At 40.9% G+C, this 27,161-nt stretch overlaps 1 protein-coding gene across 2 annotated transcripts in view; it reads right to left on the reverse strand.

Annotated features, from left to right (window-relative positions):
* Positions 1-27,161, reverse strand: part of LOC117498559 (neurexin-3b-like) — a 314,909-nt gene that overhangs the window by 236,828 nt on the left and 50,920 nt on the right. For both annotated transcript variants that reach the window (XM_034150741.1, XM_034150742.1), the window contains exon 5: positions 1,280-1,581. In XM_034150741.1, coding sequence (XP_034006632.1) covers positions 1,280-1,581 — 302 coding nt within the window. The remainder of the gene's footprint in view (positions 1-1,279; positions 1,582-27,161) is intronic.

Genomic DNA, 27,161 nt, shown 5'->3' on the forward strand with positions numbered 1-27,161 from the left:
TAGTACATTAGTTGGTTAGATATTTGTTAGTAGTAAAAAAATGACTTTTATCATGGATGAGTTAGTGTTTCGGTGAAAAAACACTACATGGCTTGTCAGAGATTTGCTGTAATAAAGTGCCAGCTTGCCATCCTAGCCACATTTTCTACACCAGAGTCCTGCGGGAAGAAAATGTAGAGGGGTTCGGAAAGATGTGAAGGTAAAAATGTGTGTAGGATGGCTTAAACCCCGACAAAACTTGTAGTGTTTTATTCACCCTTAGTCTAACAAAGATAGAGAGAGACAGATCGGTAGAGGGAAAGAGAGAGAAAGCAGCCCTTTGCTTCTTAGCTTCTAAAAAGTGTGTGTTATCCTGTTGGAATGTGCAGCTACCTATTTACTAACCTGAGAGGCAAAAGCCTACTGTCAGGGAGGGTCAGGAAAATCAGCACTTACTTGTTGTGCTGCTCTGAGAGCAACGCTAAATGTTGTCTCACCTTGCAAACAAACTAAAGGTCGGAACCGAGACACGTCCAGACCTCCATACAGCCCTGGCTCTCATTATCCTCTCTTTCTACTTTCTAGTACTGATTTCTTCACCCGACTGCAGTACAAGCTCATTTTAAAATCACACTCAGTAAACAATATCTGTCAAGTAACAGATTCCGTTCATGTACGACAGATGTACATCTTTGCTGGAAATGTATTTCCATCTTTAAAAAGCTTCATCCGAGCTATAAATACTTCATTAATGGACGGCTCAAAGGCAAACACTCTCTGAAGGCTTTAAAGTGAGAGTCTATATTCTCCACAAGCATAAGAACAGTTTCTGAAAGCAGAAAAGATAGCGACAGCGCCTGATGGAAGTGTCAGCTTAAGGGAGAGTGAAGCAAAATAGAATCATCAGATAACTTTAATTATAGGACAGAGGGAACTCACGTTCAATAAGCCGATAAACAGGCGAGGAGAAAACACCTAGAATAATGGAACCTCGACTAAGCTATCAATCACATGCGGAACAACTGCTTTGCCCTGTTTTCAAACTGTTCATTTGTGGAGAAGAAGTTGATCAATGGAATTAAATTAAATAGAATGTAATTGTAAAAACCAAAAGTATAATGACACATCTATCTCAATAATGTATCTGAACTGTGGCAATGGAATGGCAACCAATCAGAAGAAGGTGACATTCTTAAACGCCAGCTCTCTCTTAAAGCTCCTGGAAGCAGGTGATCTAAAGCGGGGAAAAAAAGAATCCACCTGTCTCCAACCTCCGTCCATCACTGTTACCCCGGATTACCTGTCTCAGGTTGCGTGTCACTTTGATGTCGTGCCAGCCGTTGTCATTGAATTTTCCGTTGACCGGCTCCACGATGGCCTCAAAGGCCCCGGAGCCCAGATTGATGACGAGGGAGACGGCGCCATCTTTTAGCGCCAGGTTGACATAGTCTGCGGATTTCCCCGTGTGGAGGAGCAGGCCGTTGCGTTGCCAGGTCTTGAAGGACAACGTGATCTCGTCGCTGCTGCTCTGGATGGGGTTCTGGGACAGGTCGTAGCAGAAGTACTCCGAGCCGCGGAAGGTGGCCACGTTCTCCTCCCTCGCTGAAACGACAAGGGTAGAAATGAAATGTTACTTTTAGGAGTCGAATACTTTTGAATGACGATCAGAAGTAAGCCCTTTGTTTCAGCACTAGCATTCACCAACTAAGCTTGCTGTACTTGCTATGTTTACGCAAAAAAAATGTCACGAGTCAAATGCAGCATACTAATACCCCCAAACAGTCAATTATGACAATCTTTATCACATTTACTTCAAATGTGCAATATATATTGCAATCTTGTGGTGAGACCGCAAATTGCAATCAACTGAAAACCCTTCCCTTTCCAAGCTCATAGAGAATACTATGGTGGCCTTCAGGTTACGTAAAAAAAAGCTTTAACGGTTCCCTACTGTTTTTCATCAATATATTATAGGTCTCAGATATATACAAAACATGTCTCTGAAGTGTTTGGCTCCAAACATCAAACAGATCATTGCAGCATCCCATAAACCCCTCTGTTTCAGCCCTGTTTCAAAAGTGCTGATTCTCTGTCTGTTACTTTAGATGAACATAAGGAGCCACTCCCCACGCCCCTCTGAGAGATATTTGGTTAAAAAGAACACAATGGTGCTCTAGGAAGAGATTCAGGTGATAAGGTGGAGGGTGTTACCTTGGTTAGTGATTGGCTAATGGTTACACAAGCCAAAAAAAGTGGCCAAAATCTGATCAGCTCATTTTCAGACAGGTTTTAATATGGAATAATGGATCAGGAGAGAAAGAGAGCAAACCTTTTTTTCCTGGAACTTTCAGAATCTCTTTACACAGAGGGGACACATGTTTCTAAAAGACATGAAAAAGTGGATTTTGTATACTAGGTGACCTTTAAAAGCCTTTGAGAAATGATGCCAATACTATAACGAATGAAATATTTTTTAAAGTGATTCATTCTGTCGTTGAAAAATATGTTGAAAAGATAGGGTGTGATTTTTTTAAGAGGATATGTACCACACAATCCTTTCTCAGTTACTTTGTAGAACACGTTTTTAGCATGGTACTTCTCTTAAACAACACAATACTTAATTCAAACTTATATTTCACATAAATATGCCTTGCGATTTAGATATTGCACTAGTCTGTATTGCGATTGTGAACCTTTGGGGACTGTAGAAACATGGTGGTGCAACATGGCAAACTCCGTGAAAGAGGACCTATGAAGATATTATGGGTTAATTTTAATCTTAAAAAAAAACAAGAGTCTTCCTTTCAGGTGATTATACAGTATTACAAAACATAGTAATGAATATTATATTCCATGTCTGCCAATAAATCCCCCTAATTGCTACACTCTGGACCTTTTAAAACGTGAAACGAGCCAAACACCGGTGCCGGGCCCCACATCAATCATGAAGCAGTCTCGGTAAATATGAGAGCCACTGTATACCGCAGAGAAGCAAACACACTCACACACACACACACAATGCACAGCTCGCTATAATCACAGCTATGATAATCCCCTCATTCAGTTCAGATCATAAAGTCCTATCTGTATGACCGTGGATTTAGGTTTCACGTACAGCCCCTAGACAGACAGACTACTTATGATGGAACACTATTCCCCGCTAATGGTGCGCATAAATCAAACTTAGCCCGGTTTTTACAGTTTTATATCACACCGCTGTTGCAAAGTGACTTCCTGGGCGCATCTTTTTTGGTCTGACACGGTAGTAAGGTGAGACAACTCCAGACAGAAAGCGAGGCGATGGATGGGCGACTGCGAGGGCAAAAATAAAATTGCTGGGCTGGGGGAAAGAAAAGACTACACAAGAAAGAAAGTGAATCACAGGAGTAGTGTTTCCTTTGCGATCCGTGATGGAATAATTGACACCTCTCATGATGCCTCTTAAAAGGTGGTTTGACACGCTCAAGGTCAAGAAGTTGATGTCAATTGTTATACATTAGGTTTGAAATGTCTTAACAACTCAAGAGGAGGGTTAGAAGGTTCCGACCTCTAAGAACACGGTGTTCAAGGCAGAAATTGAAACCGTCTGAAAAATAAGCCCGGACCAAGCACTGCTGTGATACTTGGTAACAGTAACTATGCCATTACCTGGCATAATTCATTTGTATTTATTTTATTTTGTCTGCTCACTGAAAAGTCAAGAGCAGAAAGAAGAAGAAAAAAGGCAGAGAGATAAGAAAGCAAAAGAGAGAAAAGCATTGGGGCTGCAGGCTGTAAAGCTTCAGTTAGCTGTTTCGGATCCGGCTATATGTAAACATGAGGGAGCAGTGTTGTGGAGCTGGCAGAAAGATACAGAAGGAGCGGAGGAACATTGGAATATTGAGAGAGAAACAAAAGGAGAAGTGAAGAGGGGCTGCGGGATGATGGGGTGTTGATTCCGGTCATGGAGAAATGATCCCCACGGCGTCAAACTCATGTCTCTGCGCAGCACGGAGACAAGGGGAAATAGTATGGGAGGCAACAAAAGGCCCTGTGAAAAGCCCTCATCCATGTGCCAGGGGAATAAATAGAAACCCATTATTACCACTGAGACAGCGCAACACAGAAAGGCAGCAGAATAGAAGAAAAAAAAACTCCATCTTCACCGATTTCATGCATCTAATCTAAGAATGTGCACAGGCTTTCACTGCATAAGAAGCCTGGATATTTGTTATCCCTATAATATTGCTCCTGCAAAGTTGTCAAAACAAAATGATAGTGCAGTGAATACCAAAGAACACATTAAGCGGAAAGTCATTCATTTATTCGTAGATATTTAAATATAAATATGCAATGTTCACCAATGTACATAATAAAATGCAAGCTGCCTACTCCAATTGGCTTTAATGCACATTTGGTGTATGGGGGTAAAACCTCTGGGGCCCCTTACTCAGAGAGAGTCCTTGAGACAGTTACGACCCTAGACACTGGGTAGCCTTCTTTGACATATTGCCGGGAGGGCCCTAAATACTGGATGGGTGAAATAGTACCTGTTTGAGAAGGACTGATGGTTTAGGAGATATACTTATTTGACTTTTCTCTGCATCTTTGGAGTCATTTCACTTTTGAAAACTGATTCTGTAAGACTTTATCCTCTGTCTAGTTTGCTAAGCTTTCTCTGTAGGTGTGCAGCATGGTGATCATTCAGATCTCCGCCAGACACATGATCCTGTCTGCTCCCTCCTGACCTAAGATAGAAAGGTTATTGTCATGGCAACTTCCCTCATCTACCTGGCATACTCTAATTAGGTTGTTTATATGAGGATATGCTACTCAGATTGCAACACAGGCTTAAGGCCTTCACAGGGATTCCAGGTGACATTATTATTAAAAGACACAAAAAAAACGAAATGTGACCATTAGCGGCTAATTACCAATGCTTGGTGTGGTAAATGCTGGAGCCAGAGTTAAAGAGCAATGACCTATTGACCAGTGTAATTGGGGATTTGACGGTGCAAAGGTTTATGATATGATAGCAGCACAGCTCTAGTGATGGCAATGCCAGTCGATTATTCAGTCGAACTATGGAAGGCGATTTCCATTTCGTACGGATATTCATGCTCCTATCCTTTCCATGGAAAAAGTATTTCGTAAACAATTTATGACAATCTTCGAGATCCTTTAACTTTGAACCTTGCTGCAATGTCTGGTCAACATTTTCATTTATACATTCATACTGTTTTGTACTCAAATTGTCCTAAGCTTTTCTTTGTTTCTAAGTTCGCTGTGGCAAATGCTAATGCTATGATGATGAACATGGTCTATTTGATCAGTATTCTTGACCTTATAATACTGCATTTACATTTTAGAAAGAAGGAGCTTCAATGTTTATTGGATGACTCGCAATGTACGATATTTAAATTGACATTTCCGTTTCATGTTATATTAAACTTCATATATTTGTTTTTTGGACACAAATAAAATAACTTTGATAGATCACCTTGGACTTGAGAAACTAGAACATTCTTAACCTTTTTTTTGTATTATCTATCGATTAATTTAGAATGTATTAAATGCAAATAGTTGTGGTTGCAGCCCTAATTAGCCTATATTTTATATGGCATAAAATATTGATAATAAAGTAAAAGGCATGTTTGCTTTCCAATGCTGTTTGTGTATTAATTATAACGATGTAATTTAAAAGTGGCTGTGAAGCTGTAAAGACTATCAATAAACCATTGTTGCTATGAATAATAGAGAGAGAGGAAGCAAATTGATATAATGCAATAGTTGTGCACCTCAGCAATATTAAACCTGGTAAGTGTATACGGATCCATAAAAAACAGGGGAAATGTATTGCCCGTTGAGACATGTTCTGCACAGATCCATGGCTTTCAAATCGATCATATAGCGGGCTCATTTTCCCTTATTTTCCCCTTAGTCATCAATATTCCATTTGCATGCTGCCTTCGATTTCAAAAATCCACTGGAAGCAATTAGCTCCTTCATTACCATCTTCCATTCTCTTCCCCCCCTAGACACACCCATGCAGCCCGAGCTCGCTCTCCAGTCTGACCCCATGGGCCGTGGAGCAGGGAGCGCCGTCACCTTACAGTGACCGCACCACGACCTTCAACCTCCTTTAAGATCAGGATATCATACTGTACTTAATCACTGTGGGAGGCGAGAGACTTAAAAGCATGTGGAGGGGAATAAGATGAGTTTAATGATAGGATTAGAGACAGGACGCCTTGTGATTATTGTAGCACTGACTTTAGCTGGAGATGCTACAGCAGTCATTCTGCCAAGCCCATTAGCTCACTGCACACAGAGGCTATGTGGGCAACCAACACTAGTGCTAGTCCCGGGGAGACTTTATCTCTGGTGAAGTGAACTCAATCTGTGCTGACATCCAGCACATCAAATGCATGTTTGCACTACATTTGCAGACAAACAAGCCCGCAGTTCCAGACCTAAACATAGAAAGCTTAGTTCAGCTTTTAGCTATTGTTGTCTGTTGTTCAAGGTTGCGGTGTCACCACCACACAATGCTTTGACAACATCTGAAAAGCCTCTTCTCACCCTCTCACGATATGTCATTTCTATTCTCTCTTCCTACACCCCTAAAGGAAGAAATTAGCTTATTTTGCTAATAAGAGTTAAAGCAGTGTGGTTAGCCTGACACAGCCAAACATGAACAATGGGCTTCACTGCCTCCCAACACGAGGCTAACGCTAACATGCAACTTTGCGGCTTTAAGCTCGATGGTGAGCCAGCATGTCAAATAAATGCGGAGCATCATGGGTGATGTCTCTCTTCACTATCAGAATTGTTTTTATTAGAAGGAGATGTGTATATGTTTCTGGCCAATAACTACACGTGTACTGCGGCCCCAATTAGGGTTAGGGTTAGGGTTCCAATTCAAGATACAAGAGTAAAAACACAAGAGAGTTGTCTATGTAAGGCATTGAATTTGTCCTTTTCATGACAACGTTCAAGATGTTACAGGGCATATCTAACAACTTGCTGATTACTATGAATGTTCTGCAACACAAATTAGGGTTAGGGTCAGATTTCGGGGTACAAGAGTAAAAACCTAAGAAAGTAATCTTTGTAAGTTTTATTTTCCAGTCAAAAACGATATAAAACAAGCCCTGGAATTGTTCTTCCATGACAACATTCAAGATGTCACATGGTATATTTAAGAACTTGCCACTTACTGTACTAGAAATGTACTGCAGCCCCGATTAGGGTTAGGTTTCAGGAAACATGAGTAAAACATAAGACAGTTGTCTATGTAAGGTTTATTTCTTCAGTCAAAAACTATACACAACAAGCCCTGAATTTGACTTTCCATGACAACGTTTCTAGATGTCACATGGCATATCTAAGAAGTTCAAGTGAATTGTCACCCTGTCACTTCTTTTCTCATCTCATGTATCGGGTAACCTTGTGAAGCCGCGGCGGACAACCTGTCTGAGACTGTCTTTTACGTCTGCACGCACAGACTGAGCAGGGAAGAGTGACAAAGAGAGAGACAAAAGAGAGGAAAACATGTAAACAGAAGTGACACATGAGGAAGCAAAAAAAGTCTAGAAAAGAAGGAAGCGAGAGATGCAAGCTAAGGAAAGAAAAGAGAAAGGGGGAAAAACATCTGAGAGAGTTTGGGAGACTGAGCAGGAAGAGGAGAATAAGAGTGGCAGATGGAGGGAATGAAAGACGGAGGTACTTCCAATGGCTCTCCAGAGAAACGAGGTGACACTTTGTGTTAAGACTAGCAGTGAAGAGCTGTCCCTGCCTTGTGATTCAAGCTTTGATAAACCTTATTACTGCACCCGATAACACAAATCCCACTCTCTATTTCTCCCCCTTTACTCCCCTCAAAGCACACACATACCACCACAAATCCAACACTTTTTTTTGCCTTATTCCCAAATGGAAAGCTTTTTAAATTTGTATTCAAAATGTGTGATTTTTAAGATTCTTGAAAGACCTCCTGCTGAAAGAAGCATTGAATTTAGAGATCAGAAACCATCATGAATGCTCATCTTACTGCAATATTTACAAAGCACATAAATAAAGTAAACCCTTCTTAGTTTGAGAAATATGTTATGTATTTGAAACTGCTGCAGCGAGAAATGAGGCAGACTTAGAAGAATGCGGCATCTTTAATGAGACAGAGATGACTCATTATGGTGCTGTACATGGAGAAGGGTGGTCAACCCCTTCATGAGACACAGGCAACATCACAGTGATTATCCTCAGTGGACTGGTCATTTTATTATTTGGAGAGCAGGATAAAGAGTTGATGTTGTGTTTCAGGCATCTCACTGGCTTTGTGTAGAATAAACTCAGTGAAATCAGAGAAGACTAAGGTGATGTCAGTATGTTTTGAGTAATGTCATGTGTTTCCTGTATACCTTGGAATTCCTATAATTGTGGGGAGGATGGTTTCCAATAATAATGGCTTTTCCTCTTGTTCTGCTCATGCTGAAATACTGATGAAACTATTTCCATTGTTCTCAATCTTTTTTAGCTCTTGATGAAATACTGTGAAAAGCATTAGGTGGAAGTTCATGGAATCTGCTAGGGCTGTGCGATTATGGCAAAAATCATAATCACGATTATTTTGGTCAATAATTTATATCACGATTATTAAATATGATTATTCATTGACTTTGAAAACATCCATTTATAGCACTTTTAAATACAAATAATAATTTGAACAGTATCTTTTTAACTGTTGATTTCCCTGAGCGTATAATTCAACTGAAAAACCAATACAAAAATAAATAAAATAAATGATACATTTATATCTACATTTAAATAAATAATATCAAAATAATAAATACCAATAAACAAGATCAACAAATATTTTGGAGCGCACTTCAACAAGCTACTAAACATATATAAATATGATAAATACAAATACATTTGATCAAATATGTTGCAGTGCACTGTCACAACCTAGCAAAGCAAAATAATCGTTTTTTTCGATTATGTTGTTTTCGTAATTGTGGCAGGCCAAAATCGTAATTGCGATTAAAATACGATTAATTGCACAGCCCTATTCTGCTATTGAGTATCATGGTCTACAGAGGATGAACCCTAATCAAATTAATGTTTGTCTCAGCCTAGGGGTGTAACAGTATCCGTACATGCAGTCACACGACGAATACACCTTTCTTTATGAGTGGGAAAAAAGTCTGTCACTCAGGGCAGTATCCATTACACTATATATAATCCAGGGGGCGGTATTGCGCCTCAAAGCTGTTTGCCAGCCCCCCTTAAACAACAAATGAAGAACAAGAAGAAAACCCAACAAAACGAACAAAATACAAGAAGAAGAAAAGTTAGTATGGCGATTTCAGATAACACACAGGAGCTAGAAGACCCACCTGCTTCCTTCTTTTAAATCAGCTGTGTGGGAAAATGTCGGGTTCCCTGTGGACTACAATAACGATGGAGTACGTGTGGTGGATCGGACGAGGACGGTGTGTCGGCGTTGTTCGACAGCGGTGCGGTATGCTAATGGTAACACACGTCAAACATGCTAAATCATATCAGAAGGCATCAGCCAGATTTACCAATCACCGGAGCCCGGCAAAAGACAACAGCAGTTCAACAGCTTATCCCCGCTGTTTTTAAGAAGCCAATAGACATGAAAACCGAGAGACCAAAATAAATAACGGAAGCTATTGGCCTATTGCAACGGCTATGCGCCCTTGAAATACTTTCTTATTATTTATTTTGTAATATTTTCAAGACATTCTTTTTTGTTTGACATCAGCCATTATAGATAATATGGCCATCTGAGGAGCATGGGCCCAGGAAGAAACCAATACAATACAATTTCGAGAAGATGGATAAGTACACAATTTGATCGCATTACTTAATTTTATGCAAGATTTGTATGTGAGAAGGATCTGGTTAATAAAGTACAAGGTGGATATCAACAGAATTGATAATTATGGTCCTCAGAGGATGAACTCTAACAACCCCGATTTTTATGAAACGTGAAAGACTTTAGCATGGGCCAAGAAAGAACACATTACAATTTGGAACAGATCGATAGGTACATGACCTAAAATGATGATCACATTACTTAACTGAGATGATCTGGTAAATGTTATTCTCAAATGAATATGAATTGTTATGGTTTAGCCCAAGGCTTCCTTTGTTTAAAGGCTGTGATAAGCTGGTCTCCATCCGCTGCTATATGTTTTTCTGTGTGTATATATGTGTGTCTGAATCTCCTTATTGGCCGCTGATGGTGGAGCTTTCATGGAGTGAGTGATGAGGTTTGGAGTGACAACAGGGGGGGTGGTGTGAATGGCGGTGGTGAACGATGGAGGGATGGAGGGTGTCTGAAGAATGGGGGCAGGCGCCTGAGGTCCAATCCCATCAACTGAGGCAATTGTGCGGAGCGAATACTGGAGTGAGGAGGTGGGGGTCGAGGATGAGTTTGCAAAGGAGAGAGAAGGAGAAGGATAGAGATGTGGAGACTGCACTCCCATTACAAATACTAAACTATTAAGAGGAGAAGAGATTTGGAATCACAGCAGTGAGGCATGGACTAATGGAGGACATAGACTGATAGTCTCCTTATTGCTTTTTCAAGTTAGAAGAGCATGTCTAGAATTTTTTTTATATTTACACAATATTAGGGATCTATTTCCAAGTCTACAGCCACATTTATTTCAATACGGTAGGAAAGGCTGATGAAGAGAGTAGAAACTTAAGCTTAAAATGGGTTTTTATTCCCATCAATGGAAGAAAGTGAGAGGTTGGGTTCAAACCGCCAGAGTTGAAATGCCAATAGCTTTTACTGAGGAGAACGTTTTACAACAAATTGAGTGTAAATAAGTCAATGGTGCCTTTTCAAACAGCCTCGCTATAGACAAGAATGACAAAAAGGAGACTGCACTGTCTTACGTTTACAAAAACAAGAATATCTTATAAAAATGACTACAATTTTACTTAAATGGGAATTAAGAAACTTGTACTTAGATTCCACGAAATCCCATGTTTCAGTGACTATTGACTTCCCTTTTAATGCTTTTCTACCTCTTACGCAAATAACCAGCATATATGACAAGAAATTCAAACGCAAATACAAAGCCTTGCATGCATGAACTCAATTTCCACCCAACAATTATTGGGAATTGATAATGAAATCAATAAATTATAGTCAAGAGGTTTTGTTGTTTGAAAATCAGGTGCCCAAATGAACACAGTTTGAGATGTGATGTAATCCATCACTGAGTACCTTTTTGGCCAGATTTCTGTCCATGAGAACGAAAGCATTCCATTTGCTCCTGCAATCTGCATGAAATTAGCATCTGATTTACGAAGGCGTGAGCTAATTATGCAATCAGTGGCTGGGGCTGCTGTCTACATGTACTCTGTGAGCGAGGCACGGCTTAAACGGTGCAGTTTAGTGATGGGATTTGTCGAAGATCGCCGAGCTAATGAAATGATTCAAATTAAGGATGTAATGTACGGCAAAGGAGAAACAACTGGAATTAATAAGAGAAATTACAAAAAGAATTATGCTGACAAAAACTCAAAGCAGTAGACATATGTTGCACTGATGGAAATATGCTTAAAGGTCCCATGTCATGCTTTTCCGGTTATTACCTGTCCCCTTGTGTGTTATGAAGGTTTTTATGCATGTAAACGGTGTGCAGAGTCAAAAACCCTCAAAGTACACCCTGTAGTGAGTAAAACTCTAACACAGAAAATACCTCCCCAAAACGCCTCGTTGGAGATTTCTCATTTTCCAATGTTTACTTCCTGGGTATCGCTACGTAGGGATACCCAGTAGCCACGCCCAGAGCTATGGCCGCACCCTCTGCCAGACTTTCACGAAACAAAGCTTCCCAAACCTTTCAGCGATTCATGGCGGATATGTACAGCAGAGGGCACTGAAGAACGATGCTGTTCCTACTTTGTTTGGGCCAGCGGGAGATTCGGGTACACAACCTGTAAGTATTCATTGTTGTTTGTGTATTTATGATGTTTAAAACAAACAAGGTATCTACCACGACTGTTTAAATGGGTAAACGTTTTTCGGGCTACTACGTTGGGATCGCGGAGAAATGCTCTCCGCAGACCCATGCTCACAGCGTTATAAACCTTTTTCTTACTCAATATCAAGCCACACTTATTGTTTTTACTTCGGCTGTGAGTGTTTGTGTGTGCTCAGGATGAGTTTCGCTTGTTCTCGCTGTATCGCCGAGACGCCGACACGGAAAGCCTGTCTGCTCCTGCAGCAGCTCACACAGCTGCAAGGAGCTGCGAGCAGCAACGAGCCTCTCAGCTTCGCAACCAATCAGAGCACACTGGGCTCACTGGGAGGGGGGGCAGGAGCTCCAACAAGCCGTTTAGGACAGAGAGTGAATACCGGTGAATACACATACTATACAGAGATGCTGTTTGAGAAACCAATGTGAGTTTGGAAAATTGCACAATATAAATCTATCTTAGTATACCTCAACAATGGAATTATGATCAGGCCATGACATGGGTTCTTTAATACTGAAATTAAATATGAGTTATAGTTAGCTAAAGGTAATCCCATTACCCTCCTTTTTTTCATTACCTAGCAACTTTATTTATTTTTTTGTTATTTGAATACCGGTTGTTTAGTAACAATCGACAGTTTAATTTAATTTGGGGCTCAGTGCATGAATACCGGCTCTACCTCCTGAGCCAAAGCTGCCCATGGGAATTGTGGGGAAACCTGAGTTAACAAGACATGGATTCAACCGCATTCTATCAGATGTGCTCTCCTTATTTTGCCAGCTAAGGGTCCACTTTAGTCTGCCTTATGGGAGAGTCAAGAAAAGATCAAGTTCACATTATTCATTCATTCAAATCATTTGGATTGCAGGCAGCAGGGGGTAGATGGTCAAAAAGAATAATTAAGTTAGAAAGGAAACTTGTTTTTCTAGCTGTGTACGTGAAGTCCAAAGGCATAACCCGTCAGCACTTCTGAGATCTGAGGCATGACCATCGGCATATACGCCTTTAAATTCCGTACTAGCGATAGGGCTAAACGTCCTGACACAGCACGGGTTTTGACATGTTGCTGACGTCAATGATTCTCTAGCTGTCTGTTTAACGCGCATTGACTGAATTAACGTACACGCAGGCCCAGCCTTCTTGAATCCTTGAGTGGTTTCCCCTTTTTAAAATGGCTGTTGAATAGTATTACAATATTATGAAGTCATCCTCTGCATGTATTGCTTCCATCAACAATCAAAAGATCTTTGACGATACGTCTCCTGAATTCAAACTATTGCATCATTCCGAAAGCTGCCATCTTGAGCATAAATAAGAAGAGACGGATGCAAGCGTTTTTTAAGTTTCATATTCTTCACTGTTCTGCTGAATGGTGTCTTTAAAGCCTTGCATCACTCTGCAAGTGATATGAGGTTCTGGTTCCTCAGTCTGGTTTATAAAGAGCTATGTTTTAGCATAGCTCTTTTTATGCTAAAACATATAATGTGTCAGGACACATTATATGTTTTAGCATAAAAAGAACATTTCCGCTTCTGATTCAGATCTTTTAATTACTTCAGCTACAGAGATGGATGCAATTGTTTCCTGCGAGTGTTCATTGAGTAGTAAACAACCCGTCAGTAGCATGCATACTCATGCGCACGCTGTATTGTTTGTATTTGAGTGCAGGCCTGCTCCAGGGTCGTCCCCTGAGCCTGTCAATCATCCAGATTGGCGTCGCCTTATTGGCTATTATCTCTCCTGTCAGAAGCGCGGCCGTGCCTCCACCTCTCCACATCAGTCTCTGTCAGTTCACACGCCGCCTGTGGATAGAGCCGTAGAGCATGAAGCTGCATGTTATCATTACTTTTACTGACATATGCTGTTTCAGCCCAAGTCTCCAGAAACCAAAGTCACCACTTGGTCTAGGGCTGGGAAAAAAACATTTTAATTTGATTAAAGTAAGGCCCACAAAACCAAAAATGGTTCAACAACTGTTGTGTCCAATAATGACCTAGCTAACTGTTAAGGTGACGTAGCGTCAGTGTGCTTTATGACCGATCTCCACCCATATAAGCAAAGTAAATAATTAACACCTCCTTTTAACACATTGTGATCACACATTTTCTTGAGTTTGCTTTTTTATTATAATTATTCAATTTGAATTTTTTTTTTTTTTCCCGGAAGGTTTATTACTTGTGTTGACACAGTATCTAAATGTGTAATGCCACATGAGAGATATGAGAGCCAAAATAAAACATATTTGCAATTACCACTGTGAGGTTGATGTGAAGGTTTTACATCAGTTCCTGCAAACAGAACATAAAATATACTAAAGTATATGTTGTTAAGATAAATGTACAAACTAAATGCTTAATAACAAACCGGATACCACAATACACACAGGTTTCAAGCCTTTTGTTGTAGATAGATGTTATTTCTGTTGCCATTAAAGAGGCTCTTTTGTACCTTTCCTGTAGGTGTTATATAGGTTTCTGTGCAGGTAAATGTTCTGCAAAGGTTACAATCTCAAAGTTCCCTGCCACATTTTTTGAAATGTCGCCTTTATTTAGATATTTAAACCAGAACACAGCAATTACATTGTGTCCGTGTTTTTACTGAATGTGACGCGACTCCGGGCAGAAATTCTAATCTAATGAGAGAAGAAGAGAGTCCCTCGCTTGCACTTGAGACAGATTAGCGCATATACCTAGCCGAAGCCGAGGCCATTTCATATTTATTGCCTCTATAACTGACTCTCCTGTGTGCTGCCAAAACATTGAGCTGCGTGCAGGATGACCAGGGGTTAAAAGGGGAGCCGCGGTGCCATAAAAGGGACAATGAAATAAACATGATTCGCCGTGAAAGAGCCCTTAAAGCAAATATCATATAGCTGGCGGGTGAAGAGCATGGTGCCAAAGCTGATTAACAACGGGGTTGATCCTTTGACCTCGTATCAACAACCAATCGCATCAAGGGCAATTTTTGTGATGAGGTGATAGGCAATTTGGTTACATTATTGTCCACTTATACACTAATAAAATGTTGGGTAACACTTTATATTAAGGTACACAAATTAACCATCAACTAGTTGTTAATTAACATGCATATTAGCAGTATATTGGCTCTTTATTAGTCATTATAAAACACTTATTAATGCCTTATTCTACATGACCATATTCTACAAGTAATAAGCCATTAGTTGAGTTTTTCCTTAATAACCCTCTAATTAGTGCTTATTTATTGCAAGTAAGGAAGTTGTTGTACATGAGTTTTGGTCTTAATATGCTCTGCTCAATATGGGCCTAATAAGGCAGTAGTGCCACAAGAATAGTAATTCTCCCATAATAACATTTAACAAATATGATCTATACTTATGTAACAAGACATGAAACTATAAGTGTTAATTGTGTCTAAATAACTCAAAATTAGGTATTTATATCTAAGAATATGTTTTGGAGTATTGACAGTTCAGCTACCAATAGCAAGGTGATATTGACCTGTATGTTTCCTATTTGCACATTTATATTTTTGTAAACTTTGTACTGAAGTCTACTAATTTTCTAATAAAGCCTTACACTTACAATTACGTTTTAACATCATGTATACATTTGGTACAATAATACAAGACAAGAGTTTGGGATCAAACTGCCGACATGTCAGGGTTAATTCAACACAGAGCTTAGTGAAAATGAAGAAGAAAAACCCACTGCTGTTGCTTTAAATCCAGCTGGAACCAGTCGTAGCCTGTAGCCACAACAATGTGACTCTCACTATGCGTGTGTAACACTATGTGCGCGTGTTAAAGTGTGTGCGGGCATTTACAACGCTGTTCTCCTCTAAGAGATAAGAGTAACGATGGATTACTCTCACCTTTCTCTAGCTTTCTCCATTTGAACCTTTAACTGCAGGGCTTACTGCAAACGTTGCACGTGACACTGTGTCTCAGATGCAGTGTACAGAGCGGAAATGTATATATAATAGGATACACAAACAGTCATCTTGGCATATGCTGGCGACATACAGCCACACTAATCACACAGCACATCCTCCGTCACGTGGCCTCCGCATGCCTGGATGCTTTTTTCCCCCCCCTTACGTTTTCAATCCCTCTCTTCCCATCCCACTCCTTCATTCTGTCCCTTCCTCCACTTCTACGTTTTCTTGAAGAGGGTCTGCGCAGCTCCAGGGGATAGGAATGGTTTAAGCCCTCTTCCTCGCTTCCCAAGCTTGGCATGGTTGAACCACACTCAGCAGCTCCAGCATTCCCCCAGCAGCCAGGAAGCATTCTAAAATTAGCAGAGGATCCACAGCTTCCCCCGGGAGAAGCAGGGTCCAACAGACTGATTTATGGAATCACCTGAGTTACATTTCGAGCATGTTTTTGGGATGTGTGTAGTGCTGCAAGATTCATCTTAAGGCAATCACGATGTCAACCTGTGCAATTATATAACCGCAAAAGGCTGCAGTTTAATTCAATAAAAAAGGAATTTGCGAACATGAAAACGTCATTTGTTTGTGTTCAGTCTGCCATTTGTCACGTGCACTGGGATCATAGTGCACTGGGCCTTCATCATTTGTGAGTTGAATAGATTTGGCTGTATGTGTAACAGTTTAATACTTTATTCTCTACACATGCAAAGTTATGTAGTTGATTTTATTAAGAAAATATAAATATAATGTTAAAGAAAGACAAACACTTCAAACAGTGTCTTATCAAATTAAGAAAACGGATGATAATTAGTGTTCCGCTGTTGAAAAAAAAAGAAATCTTATTATTTTTAAATAAGATATTTTTCGTTTTTATTCATTTCATTTTGCCAAATATAAAAAAAGGTATATTTATATAAATGTTTGTCTTTTGTGATTTCAAGATACTTTAAGTTTGGTTGTTAGAATTGAGAAATACACATTTCAAAATGATCAGTAATATGTGATTTGTTTTCTTTCCATAACCAAGCCACTATACTCACATATTACAATTGTTTATTACGTCCATAATGATGGCAATACAACTTTTTCACTAACTCATGCAGCCCTGTATGTGTGTAAGCTTTTTCCTGCACGTACTGAGCCACTATACATGCCAAGATCATGCATGTGCACTGAGAAAATAATGTGTTGTTTGTGTTTAAGAACAATTTACGCCAGCTGCTTTCAAAATCCTGTTAGTCTGCAACCAAATCAACTGATTCTGACATTCGAGGTGAATACAGAGAAAAACCGCCATTGAGGAAAGTGGTATTTACCATTTGTGGACCGAGGTCTGCCCACTGTTACTTTAACTATGCTAATCCAGGCAGCACCACACACTGTTTGACAGTCTGGTCTGTATGTGAAAAAGCATGTAGGTGACTAGGACAAACATTATGAAATTGTAAGCATCCAACACTGGGGCACAATTAATCGAAATGTAATTGAAAAAACAATATGGGCTACAGTACTATTAAAATGCACAATATTTATTACTGTCAAAATATGTGTAAATATGACTTTGAATTAAGGATTAGGAATTGTGGTGTTGCAAAGATCCCGGCATATCAATTGTATTCTATGGATCATTTAAAGTACCTTTCAATTATATCAGTCAAATTATGCAAAAATGATCAATCCCTCCAAAATAGTGAACAATAACATAATTGAAGTATCTTAAAAAATAATCGTAATTATTATTTTTTCCAAACTGTGCAGCCCTATCCACCAGGCAAAAGATGTAATTAGCAAGAAATGAATGACTTAATCAGAAAGAAAGGGGGCGAATGGATGGAAGAACATCCCTAAGGTGAAAAGATACAAACAGATTGCTGTAGGACTGAGATACTTCCACACAACATTTCAAATGAAAATCAACACAGGTATATGCAACTGAAAGTGCAAAACCTCACACACTGGCACGCTGCCGTCTTCCTTGGAAGTCAATAACATTATCCCCTCTCCATCTTGGCGACAGTTATTAGTCTGGAGAGCCAAACGGCCCTCTTCAATGACACTCTGGAGATGAAGGGATAAATCATCACTCTGAGAGGATGAGTGTGTGAGGAGGACTGAGAGTGAATGGGAATGAGAATAGGAATCACAAAGAGAGGAAAATACACACTCGGCACAGACTCAGATGTAGAGACACTTTAGTCGTGGTGGAATGACTTTCTATTTTTTCTCCAAGTACAGATGATGTGAAGACAAGTCTGGACTGATGTTCAGCTTCACAAATCTAACTCTTTGTGAACGCTGTACCCCTGAGTCTCTCTTTTTCTCCCCTCCATTCTCTTTCCCTGTCACACTCACTCTCCATCTCACTCTCTTTTCCTTTATCAAATAGAGAAAAGGGGCCTTTATTTGGTCTGGTACTCTAAAAGCATCCCCTTTGTTGCTTTTCTCCCCCTCCTCTAACTCCCCTCTCCACTTCCCCTTGCTCTGTCTCCACTGCGACCCTTACAGATACAAGAAGAGAGGAACAAATGCCAGAAGGCGTTCTGCTAGTTGGATAAGTGAACACCTCACTGACGTATGTGCCCTATTTGCATTGTGCGAAGGACGTTACATCAACACATTTGCTGGCCCTAGAAATCCTAGAGATAAAACTGTTATTGTTGCCGTTTGTGGTAATTAACCACAATTGAAATTGTTTTCAAGTTTTTGTATCAAAATAGTTTTTAGGTCCCAGCTAAAAAAAGTGGATATTAAATGAAAATGTATTGTGGGAAGAAATGATTTGTCAATGTGTCCAAATTGTAAACCAATAAAGGTTGCCTTTTTTTTGCAGTGATAGAGCCCTCATACGTTCTTAAGAGAGCATTTTGGTGCCAACGCATGATGTCATTACTGGTAATTAGAATGATGCCATAGCTGTGTGGGCGGGCACTAAAAATAGTTTGTTATATCACCTCAGTTTCAACCGGCGAGCAGCGCTGGCACATTTCCAGCTGGCTGTTAGCCTGTGCAAAGGACTATGTTGAGTTTTGACAGTCTGGTTTTGCCCTCCCCACAACCAGCCCACTAAAGAGAAACAGCTTACACTAGCTAAACCCCCTGCCTTCTGAAGGGAAATACATCACAACATGTGTGGGAGCTGCCAAGGACTCAGCAGGTTTTGAAATACCATGAAGGAAAAGTAACACCTAGTGGGAGTCATTGCCAACTTTATCAAGTTAGCCTAGCTTCCACTTTCCAGTTGGAATAGAAACTTATACAACAACACAATCGGGGCTAAATGCTGAAATGGACGTCTTTCAGTGACAATGGTCGATAAAAAGTACTTTGATGGTTATTAGTTAAATTAGAAATAGAGTGTTGTATGCTTGATGATGAGCCTCTGAGCTTGAATACTCCAGTAAGTAGCCAGAGCCCTAAAGCTAAAACATTGTTTTTAGAAGCATTTGTAAAAATGTGGAAATTGGCAAAAATAGATGATGTGTGATCGTAGGCACAGAGAAAGTTTGAACCAAGACCAAAAGAAAGCAATAACATTTTTAGAACGCAACAACCGTGTGTGTCTGTGTGGTCCAATCTACGTAATTACCGTATGACAGCCGCTTGTATGGTAGAGTGGTCAGCTCCACACTGCAGGCTATCACTCCAAATGTCTATTTCTGGAGTCTGGATAAGTGTGAGTGCGCGAGTGTCCATATGGGTATGACCACTTAAAGCTGGTGTGGAGTGCCACTGTTGCACTACACCAGAGGCGGCTCCATATGGACGATGGGCTGAAGCCCAGGTGGGTCGATTAAGAGAGGTGTGTGTGTGTGTGTGTGTGTGTGTGTGTGTGTGTGTGTGTGTGTGTGTGTGTGTGTGTGTGTGTGTGTGTGTGTGTGTGTGTGTGTGTGTGTGTGTGTGTGTGTGTGTGTGTGTGTGTGTGTGTGTGTGTGTGTGTGTGTGTGTGTGTGTGTGTGTGTGTGTGTGTGTGTGTGTGTGTGTGTGTGTGTGTGTGTGTGTGTGTGTGTGTGTGTGTGCGCGCGTGCGTTGAAGGACTGATTGCCACCTTGATTAACTTTCCAGTACAATCCTTCAATGAGGGGTAAAAAGATGTTTTGCATGACTTTCTAAATGCTACATAACATTTAGGCTGTACAAGAATGAACAGCTTTATTGTATCTAATCTGTAATATGTTCCTCATATAGTCCAGTCCAGTTCAGTAACTTAATTGTTTCTAGAAACACGGTGACCTTTGCGGCATTCTACCTCAACTTCTCCCTCACTTCACACATTTTTAATTTGCTGCCATGCCACAAAGACCATGTGATGATGGAACTCTGAGTACATAACCACGCACAGGTCCATCGTTTCATTATCTCCGTAATGGTCGATGATGATGACGGCGATGATGATTGCACCGGTTTATTTAAGTGTCCCTGTGGAATTTTGAGAAGGAGCCAGGGAAGAGGAGCTCATTTACACTGAGGATACTGGCCAAGGATGAGGACAAAAACGAAATATAACAGGAAGAAAAAAGAGACAAAACCATAAAGTGCTGCTGCTAAACCTCAGAGGGGCTTTCTAGAGTATTACAATGAGCTCATGAAATCGCCATTAGAGGGAACACTGAGCTTTGTGATGAGTGTTTATTGCACGTTTGTGTATCCGTGTGTTCTTTGGAGTTCAGACGAACACTGTGCTGCATCTGAAACTTTAATGAGCAATGTGGTGGGATGACAAGAGGGGAACTAAACTGCCACAAAGAACATGGTGGATTTGTAATTATTCATGGTTACACATTGAATCTGATGTGGCACTGGAATCGGGAGTCAGTGGCTCCACAATAGATTCTGGCAGGCTGGTTATCTCTACTTCAGCTTTTCATTTACTGCAGAGATAAACGATCTGCAAACTACTGAGAACATCGCACATAACAAAATCTTCAACTCTAAAGGATGCAGCCCCAAAATGGGGATGTGACGAAGTGTGCTCAGGCTCCGTGCTTTCAACTATCTCTGGAGGTTTGGGTACAAAAAGATGGAATAAATCATTCACACACTAACAAAGACACATATTCCCTGAAGATAAACTCTCACAAACCGCACCGAGGATGACCTCACCAGCAGAGAAAGAAACTGGCGGAAAGCAGCAATCCATTAAGAAAGAGCTCCAGAGGTTGATTCCTATTTTTGCACTTCACAGTGGAGGACATGCAGAGCGGAACACCACATAAACGCTTATTAGGCCGTACATTTAGTCCAGCAATTCATAAAAGATGACCTCAAACCAGGCGACAGCTGGGCATAACGAATGAGGAATACCGAGGTCGGGAGCTTTGGAAGAAATCTACGACATGAGTGTGTTTGCCAGTGCATGTGCATACAGTATGAATGGATATATGAAATTTCAGTTTCAATGTATGATCCATTATCTAGTAATAAGTGCCATACGCTCCCTCCTTCCCTGTGAATCAACAGCAAAGGGAGTGCGAAGGAGACGGGAAAGGGCATTTAGAAGTCGGCCACACCATGTGCCGATTAGAACGGTCACGGTCTCTGATGTGGCATTTAGCAGACACCCACAGAAGTATGGCCAAGAGGGGTTCATCCAGCAGTCACATTGGGATGGCATAATGGTCAACCCTCCCCCTCTGGATTGCGTCATGTATGATCTTGCTATGTATGAAACATGCATCTGTTTAATGCAGCCAAGAAGTGGGTTTCATCTGGTTCCAACCGCCCACTTGCAGCGAGGGGATTCAAACATGGAGATCATTGGTGGCTTGTGCTCAGGAAGTATGTCCTCCAAATGGAAGGTTGGTGGTTTGATTCCCAGCCCATGCAGTCAACATGTTAATTGAAGAAGGATTGATCACCAGCGCAATAACCTTTCCAGAATTCGACAATCCTTTTATAAGTGGGTATCAACACATTCATCTTTGTGCAGTAGCATGGCATCCACAATTCCACATTTGGTGTAAATGCAGCCTAATAGTTATGTTAAACTAAAACGAAAAATGCTCTTGTTTGTAAACTTGAACATGTTCATTGTCGTTAAAGTTCAGTATGGATATGAGCTACCTTTAGTACCTAAATTGTTTCTAGAAACATGATGACCCTTGCTGCATTCGTTGTTAACTTGTCCATAACTTCACTGCAAAATACTATACCCCAAATTGCTCATGGTGGCATGGGAGTGAGGGAATGTTAGCCTAGGTGGCTAAGGAGCCACAAAAGACTGGATAAGCGCCATTTAAATGCAGTCCATTTCCTTTTTATTATTCTTTTACAAAAAAAGGTTGGCGCAAAGGTGGAGCATCGAGCTTCAGTGGCTTATAGGCAGCAGGGTGACTTGTTAGCTGTAGCTTCACTGCAGGGAAGGGCTCACCCAAAGAGCCCTTCCTGCAGTGTCCATGATCTCACCTCTTACTCGCCCATCAGTGGGACTTCAAGGGAAGCTGTCCTTTAGGAGGGGACTGAATTCAACCCACACCCGCCACCCAGATAGTCTGCAGGATTGGTCCCAGTCAGCAGCCTCACTGCAGCCTGCCTGTCACTGTTTTAGAGCTTCTAGATAACAACCCAATCCACTTGTTTTACACTTAAGTAGAGAAGGTAGCTGTCTGACAGTTCTTAGACATGTTCTCTTATAATTAGTTTCTGTCATCAGGATGATTCAGAAGCACAGTGAGCAGAATTTTCAAAACCAAAACACAGCTACATTGATGAGAGATCAAATGTGTTTTGCAGCCTTGAAAAAAGGTGCACATGTCCACCAGTGAGATATAACAAAATAGCAGAAGGTGGAGTGGTAGCCATTCCTTCAAATTGTATTAGAGTTAGTATAGTACTATACATGTCTGGGAGAGTTTTTATGAAAACATTTTGTATGCAGTGAGTCAGCTGTTTTTCTTATAGGGATTACCACTTTAGGTTTGGGTTGAGCGTTTTCTGATTGGCTGAGCACATGCATGCATTTGCAGTATGCTGAAATGCCAAAAAAAGGAGTGTTAAATCAGTCTAAATTCTAACTTAAACCTGGATCCAAGAGCAGAGTATGTTTTCTTTATTCCTTCCTAATTTCATTGCATTTGACGGATTATAGGAGCAGCAATCCAAAGTCAGGCAGTGAACCTGTAGTAGCTGAAATCCTGGAGCACATTAACATTTAAAGCACATCAGAACCAGCCTGTTGTTCATCTCTTTGGTACAGTGAAATATACCAGGTATGACAAATACAGTATATGCTGTGGAGGATATTGCCGGCACACGCATGCATAGGAGCATCGGCATGCAATCTGGAGAGAGGATTATGCGTTTATATGTGTGTGTAAACATGAGTTAAACATTTGTGTGTGTGTGTGTGAGACTTTTTCATCATGAATCGGTGGTATCCCACTCAAAGGAAAGAATGCCCTTTCTTTTATTGTCAGAACACACCATTAACATCTGTTCTCACAGAAAGATTACCGGGCAACAGCAAGGATCAGAGGTAAAATGGCTGCTGCTGTAAATGTACAAAAAAAGTGCTATGTAATTTGCACTGATTCCTGCACGGCGCCACAATGAGGGTCTTATTCGAGGGGCTAAAGAGGTAATCACAGCATTTTCCTGAGCAAACACGAGAATAAGAAAAGCTACGAGGAGAAATCAAATAGTGGCTAAACCAACAAACTTGAAACAAGTGGTGTCATGAATATTCCCCGCGAGTCCCCGAGGGCACCGCTACATTCTGCATATTGTACTCTTTTTTTTTTTCCCTCTCCCTCCCCCTTTTTTCTACAGCTTGACTTCAAAGGCTACCTCTCTCGCACAATACAAGTCAGGTGAAGAGGAGGAGGGGAGGGAGGGAGGGAATAAAGCACACAATATGCTGAGTGAGTGCCATATCACACATCTCTCACTCTTTTATGTGTTAATCATCACAGCAGCGGAGTGAAGACGAACGAAAAATGGAATGAAGATTTAGGTTGTGGGAAATGACTAGCACACCCCCCCCACACACACACACACACACACCCACCCAAGACTCCTTGACATCTGCTTGCTCCTTAATTTGTATTCGCTTCTGCTACTATCGCGGAATGTTAGAGGGCACACATGAAAAGATAACGTTCTGACCTTTCATACTCAATCATGAAATGTGATGATGGCGATGAACTGGGCACCTCCCTGAAGACTCAACTTGTGATTCTTTGAAACCCCCTGAGGAACAGAGCGGTGCGGTGATGATGTATTGTTCTAGGCCCAACAGGAAGTTAGCATGGCACAGGCTCCCTTGTACTAAAAACCAATGGGATTTTTTCATAGGCTTTTGGAATATTACAGGAAATAAGATCTGTGGCTACATTTATGACACAGGATAATCTCTACATATTAACACCACTTGTGTGGAAGCCTAAATGTAAGAAAACAGCTAACATTACAAACTATACGTTGTAAACAAATTACTGCAGGTTTTGTTCAGAAGGATCATCTCTACATATAACCACCACTCTGATGATAGTTGAATGGCTAATGTTAGGCAATAAACAAACTACATGATGGTCGCATGACTTCCAGTCAACACCACTAAGCTAACGGCTAACTTGTATTGGGACGAATGACGTTAAAGGGGACCTATCATGCAAAATGCACTTTTGTACGTCTTTTATACATGAATATGTGTCCCCGGTGTTCCAGGGAACTCACCAAGTGTCAGAAAACACAACCCTCTCTATTTTCCTCCATACCCAAATCTCTAAAAAAGGGGCTGCAACGGATCTGATAAAAACTGATCCAGATTTGAACCTTGTCCTGACGTCAGGACGGTGGCGCTACGGCTATTGGGCCAACTCCACCAATCAGGAGGAGACAGCCACGGCCATTGCTGTTCGAAAGCGCTGGAGACGCTGTAGTACATATGCCAGGCCTGTAGGTGGTGCTGTTCTCACTGAATCTGCCCTTGCTAAAACAGATCTAAAAAATGTCAAATTGAGCGAAATGAGGCATGGCTAAAATGCATGATCTGTTTGGTATTTTGAAAAAAAAAAAGTATAAATATGCCTTATATAGGTATGGTCCTACACTATATTATTCAAATATAGCATGATAGGTCCACTTTAACTAGTCTCATTTAGCAATTTTGTTAGCAATCGTTTGTTAAGACAGGTAAAAGCTTCAGATGTTCAGCAGTGGGGTGTTTACTGTATTATATGTAATTGAAAAAAAATGAAATTTGAAAGTTTGTGAAACTACTGACCTTATTTCAGGTATCTAACTAAAAACACATAGACGGAAATGCTAATTCATTTCCCTGCTTAAGACTCATTCCTGCACCACTCTATAACTCTGTGGGCTGAGGGCAGGGTCCCAACAGAATCATAAAGTAAAGCAGGTGACACCTGGGAGAGGGAAGGAAAGATGGAGAAAGAGACCAAGAACTCTCGGAAAGAGCCCAGGCTTTGATATACAGTAGCAGGAAGGACCTCTCTCTTAAAAAAAAAAAAACGATAATGAAAAATATATAAAAAAAAGTCCAGGCTTTAGTCTGGCAGGCAGAGAGCTCTATCAGAGCCAAGCCACACTTCTATCAGCGAAAGGCACTAAGGCTATTGGGGATAAGGCATGGAGGCATGAAGAGAGGCTATTTCCACAGGGAGCCTTTGGAGAGGCCAGGCCCAACCTGCTAGTGAAGCCCAGCATTGAGAGGTCTCTCTGGGGGACTGCAGAGGATAAGAGGCCCCGGCGGAAGAACTCTCACGTCAGCACTTCAATCACGCCTAATCCCTGCTTAGTACACCCACTGCTATGGCAAGAGAGAGAGGGAGAGGGGGGAGAGGAGGGGAGAGTGCGGAGTGGAAATGTTGAGAAGGGAGGCTAAGAGAAAGAAAGATGAAGAGAAACAGAGCCAAGATAAAAGCGATGAGGAAAGGAAAAAAGATTAGGAGAAAGGATGAGATGAGAGACAAAGGGGGGACAATTGCGAAAGGAGCCATCAAAGGTGAGCAAGTGTGTGAAAAAGAGAGCAGGGGAGCAAAGTCGGGTGAGTTCAAAGCATCTGACACAAATGTACTTGTGTCATTTCAAATGCAAGGAGAAATCAGAAGACTGAAGGTGCATGGAATGCTTAGTGTCATCAATGTAGATACGTCTGTGATAACAGAAGAATAATATGAAATTATAAAAATATGTCTAATTGCAATGACTTTGACTGATATTGTGATGCGACTCCTGATATTAGAGGGAATTATCATTTTTGGAACATGACTGAATATTCTATTGACAAATATATTAAACTGATCATGGTGTGATTTATTAGGAGAAATGTGATCAAAAATGATTTCTTTATTGAAGGGGCCCTTTCATGTATTTGGGATTCACCCTTTTCTGTAGTTTGTTATATAGGTTTGTTTGCATGTCAATGGTCTGCAGAAGCAAAAATCCCAAAGTTACCTCCAGATGGAGTTTATCTCCCACACTCCCCCCCCCCCCCCCCCCCCCTGCCTGAAAAACCTTCATTGTACTCCTGTGTTCACTTCCTTAACATAGTGACATCACTATGTAACAATCACCCTTCTATTAAATACCGCACATTTTTGTCCAAGCGGTTGACCAATCACAATGGAGACGACGGGCAGCTAACCAATCAGAGCAGACCAGACACAGAGTGAACATACGTGCTGCAGCACAGGCAGCATGAGAGAAATGAAGACCTTTTTTGGACATGTCGCAGGCCGGAACTTCTCTGAAGCAATATTATACTTAATTTGGATATTTGCACATATTATCCTTTACTAAATATTGCACAATCACTGCAATTTGGATATCGCATTAGTCTATATTCAGATTTTGTACAAATGTTATCAATTGCGGTACTGAAAAATAACTTTGAGCTATAAAAGAATAATCTCGGGCCACGTGGTGCTTAGTTGACATACATGTAAGGCATCTTGGGTCCATTCTAAGCGGGGTAAAACTGGAGCTGCTCTGCTTTTTATTAAGAACAAGTCGCTGCCACACCACCAGTGTGTTCCACTTGTCAGACAGATTACATGTTCCCGCTGTACTGGTCTTTTTCTGAGAACTCTTGTGTTGTTCAGCAGTGGGTAGGATTATGCCCCCAAAAAAGAAAAAGGCAAAGTGATACAATAGCTGTGCAGATGTTTAAAAAAAAAACTGAGACACATTTGAAAATAGAAATAGGGGAGACGTGAAGATACAGGGGGCCATGATGGAGGGGATGAAAATCTGCTGCTGACCCGCGCGCCACCGCAGCAAACATTTAAACCTAATCTGCTGCGCAT

Source organism: Trematomus bernacchii, unplaced genomic scaffold (assembly GCF_902827165.1).
Source record: "Trematomus bernacchii unplaced genomic scaffold, fTreBer1.1, whole genome shotgun sequence".
Classification (NCBI taxonomy): Eukaryota; Metazoa; Chordata; class Actinopteri; order Perciformes; family Nototheniidae; genus Trematomus; species Trematomus bernacchii.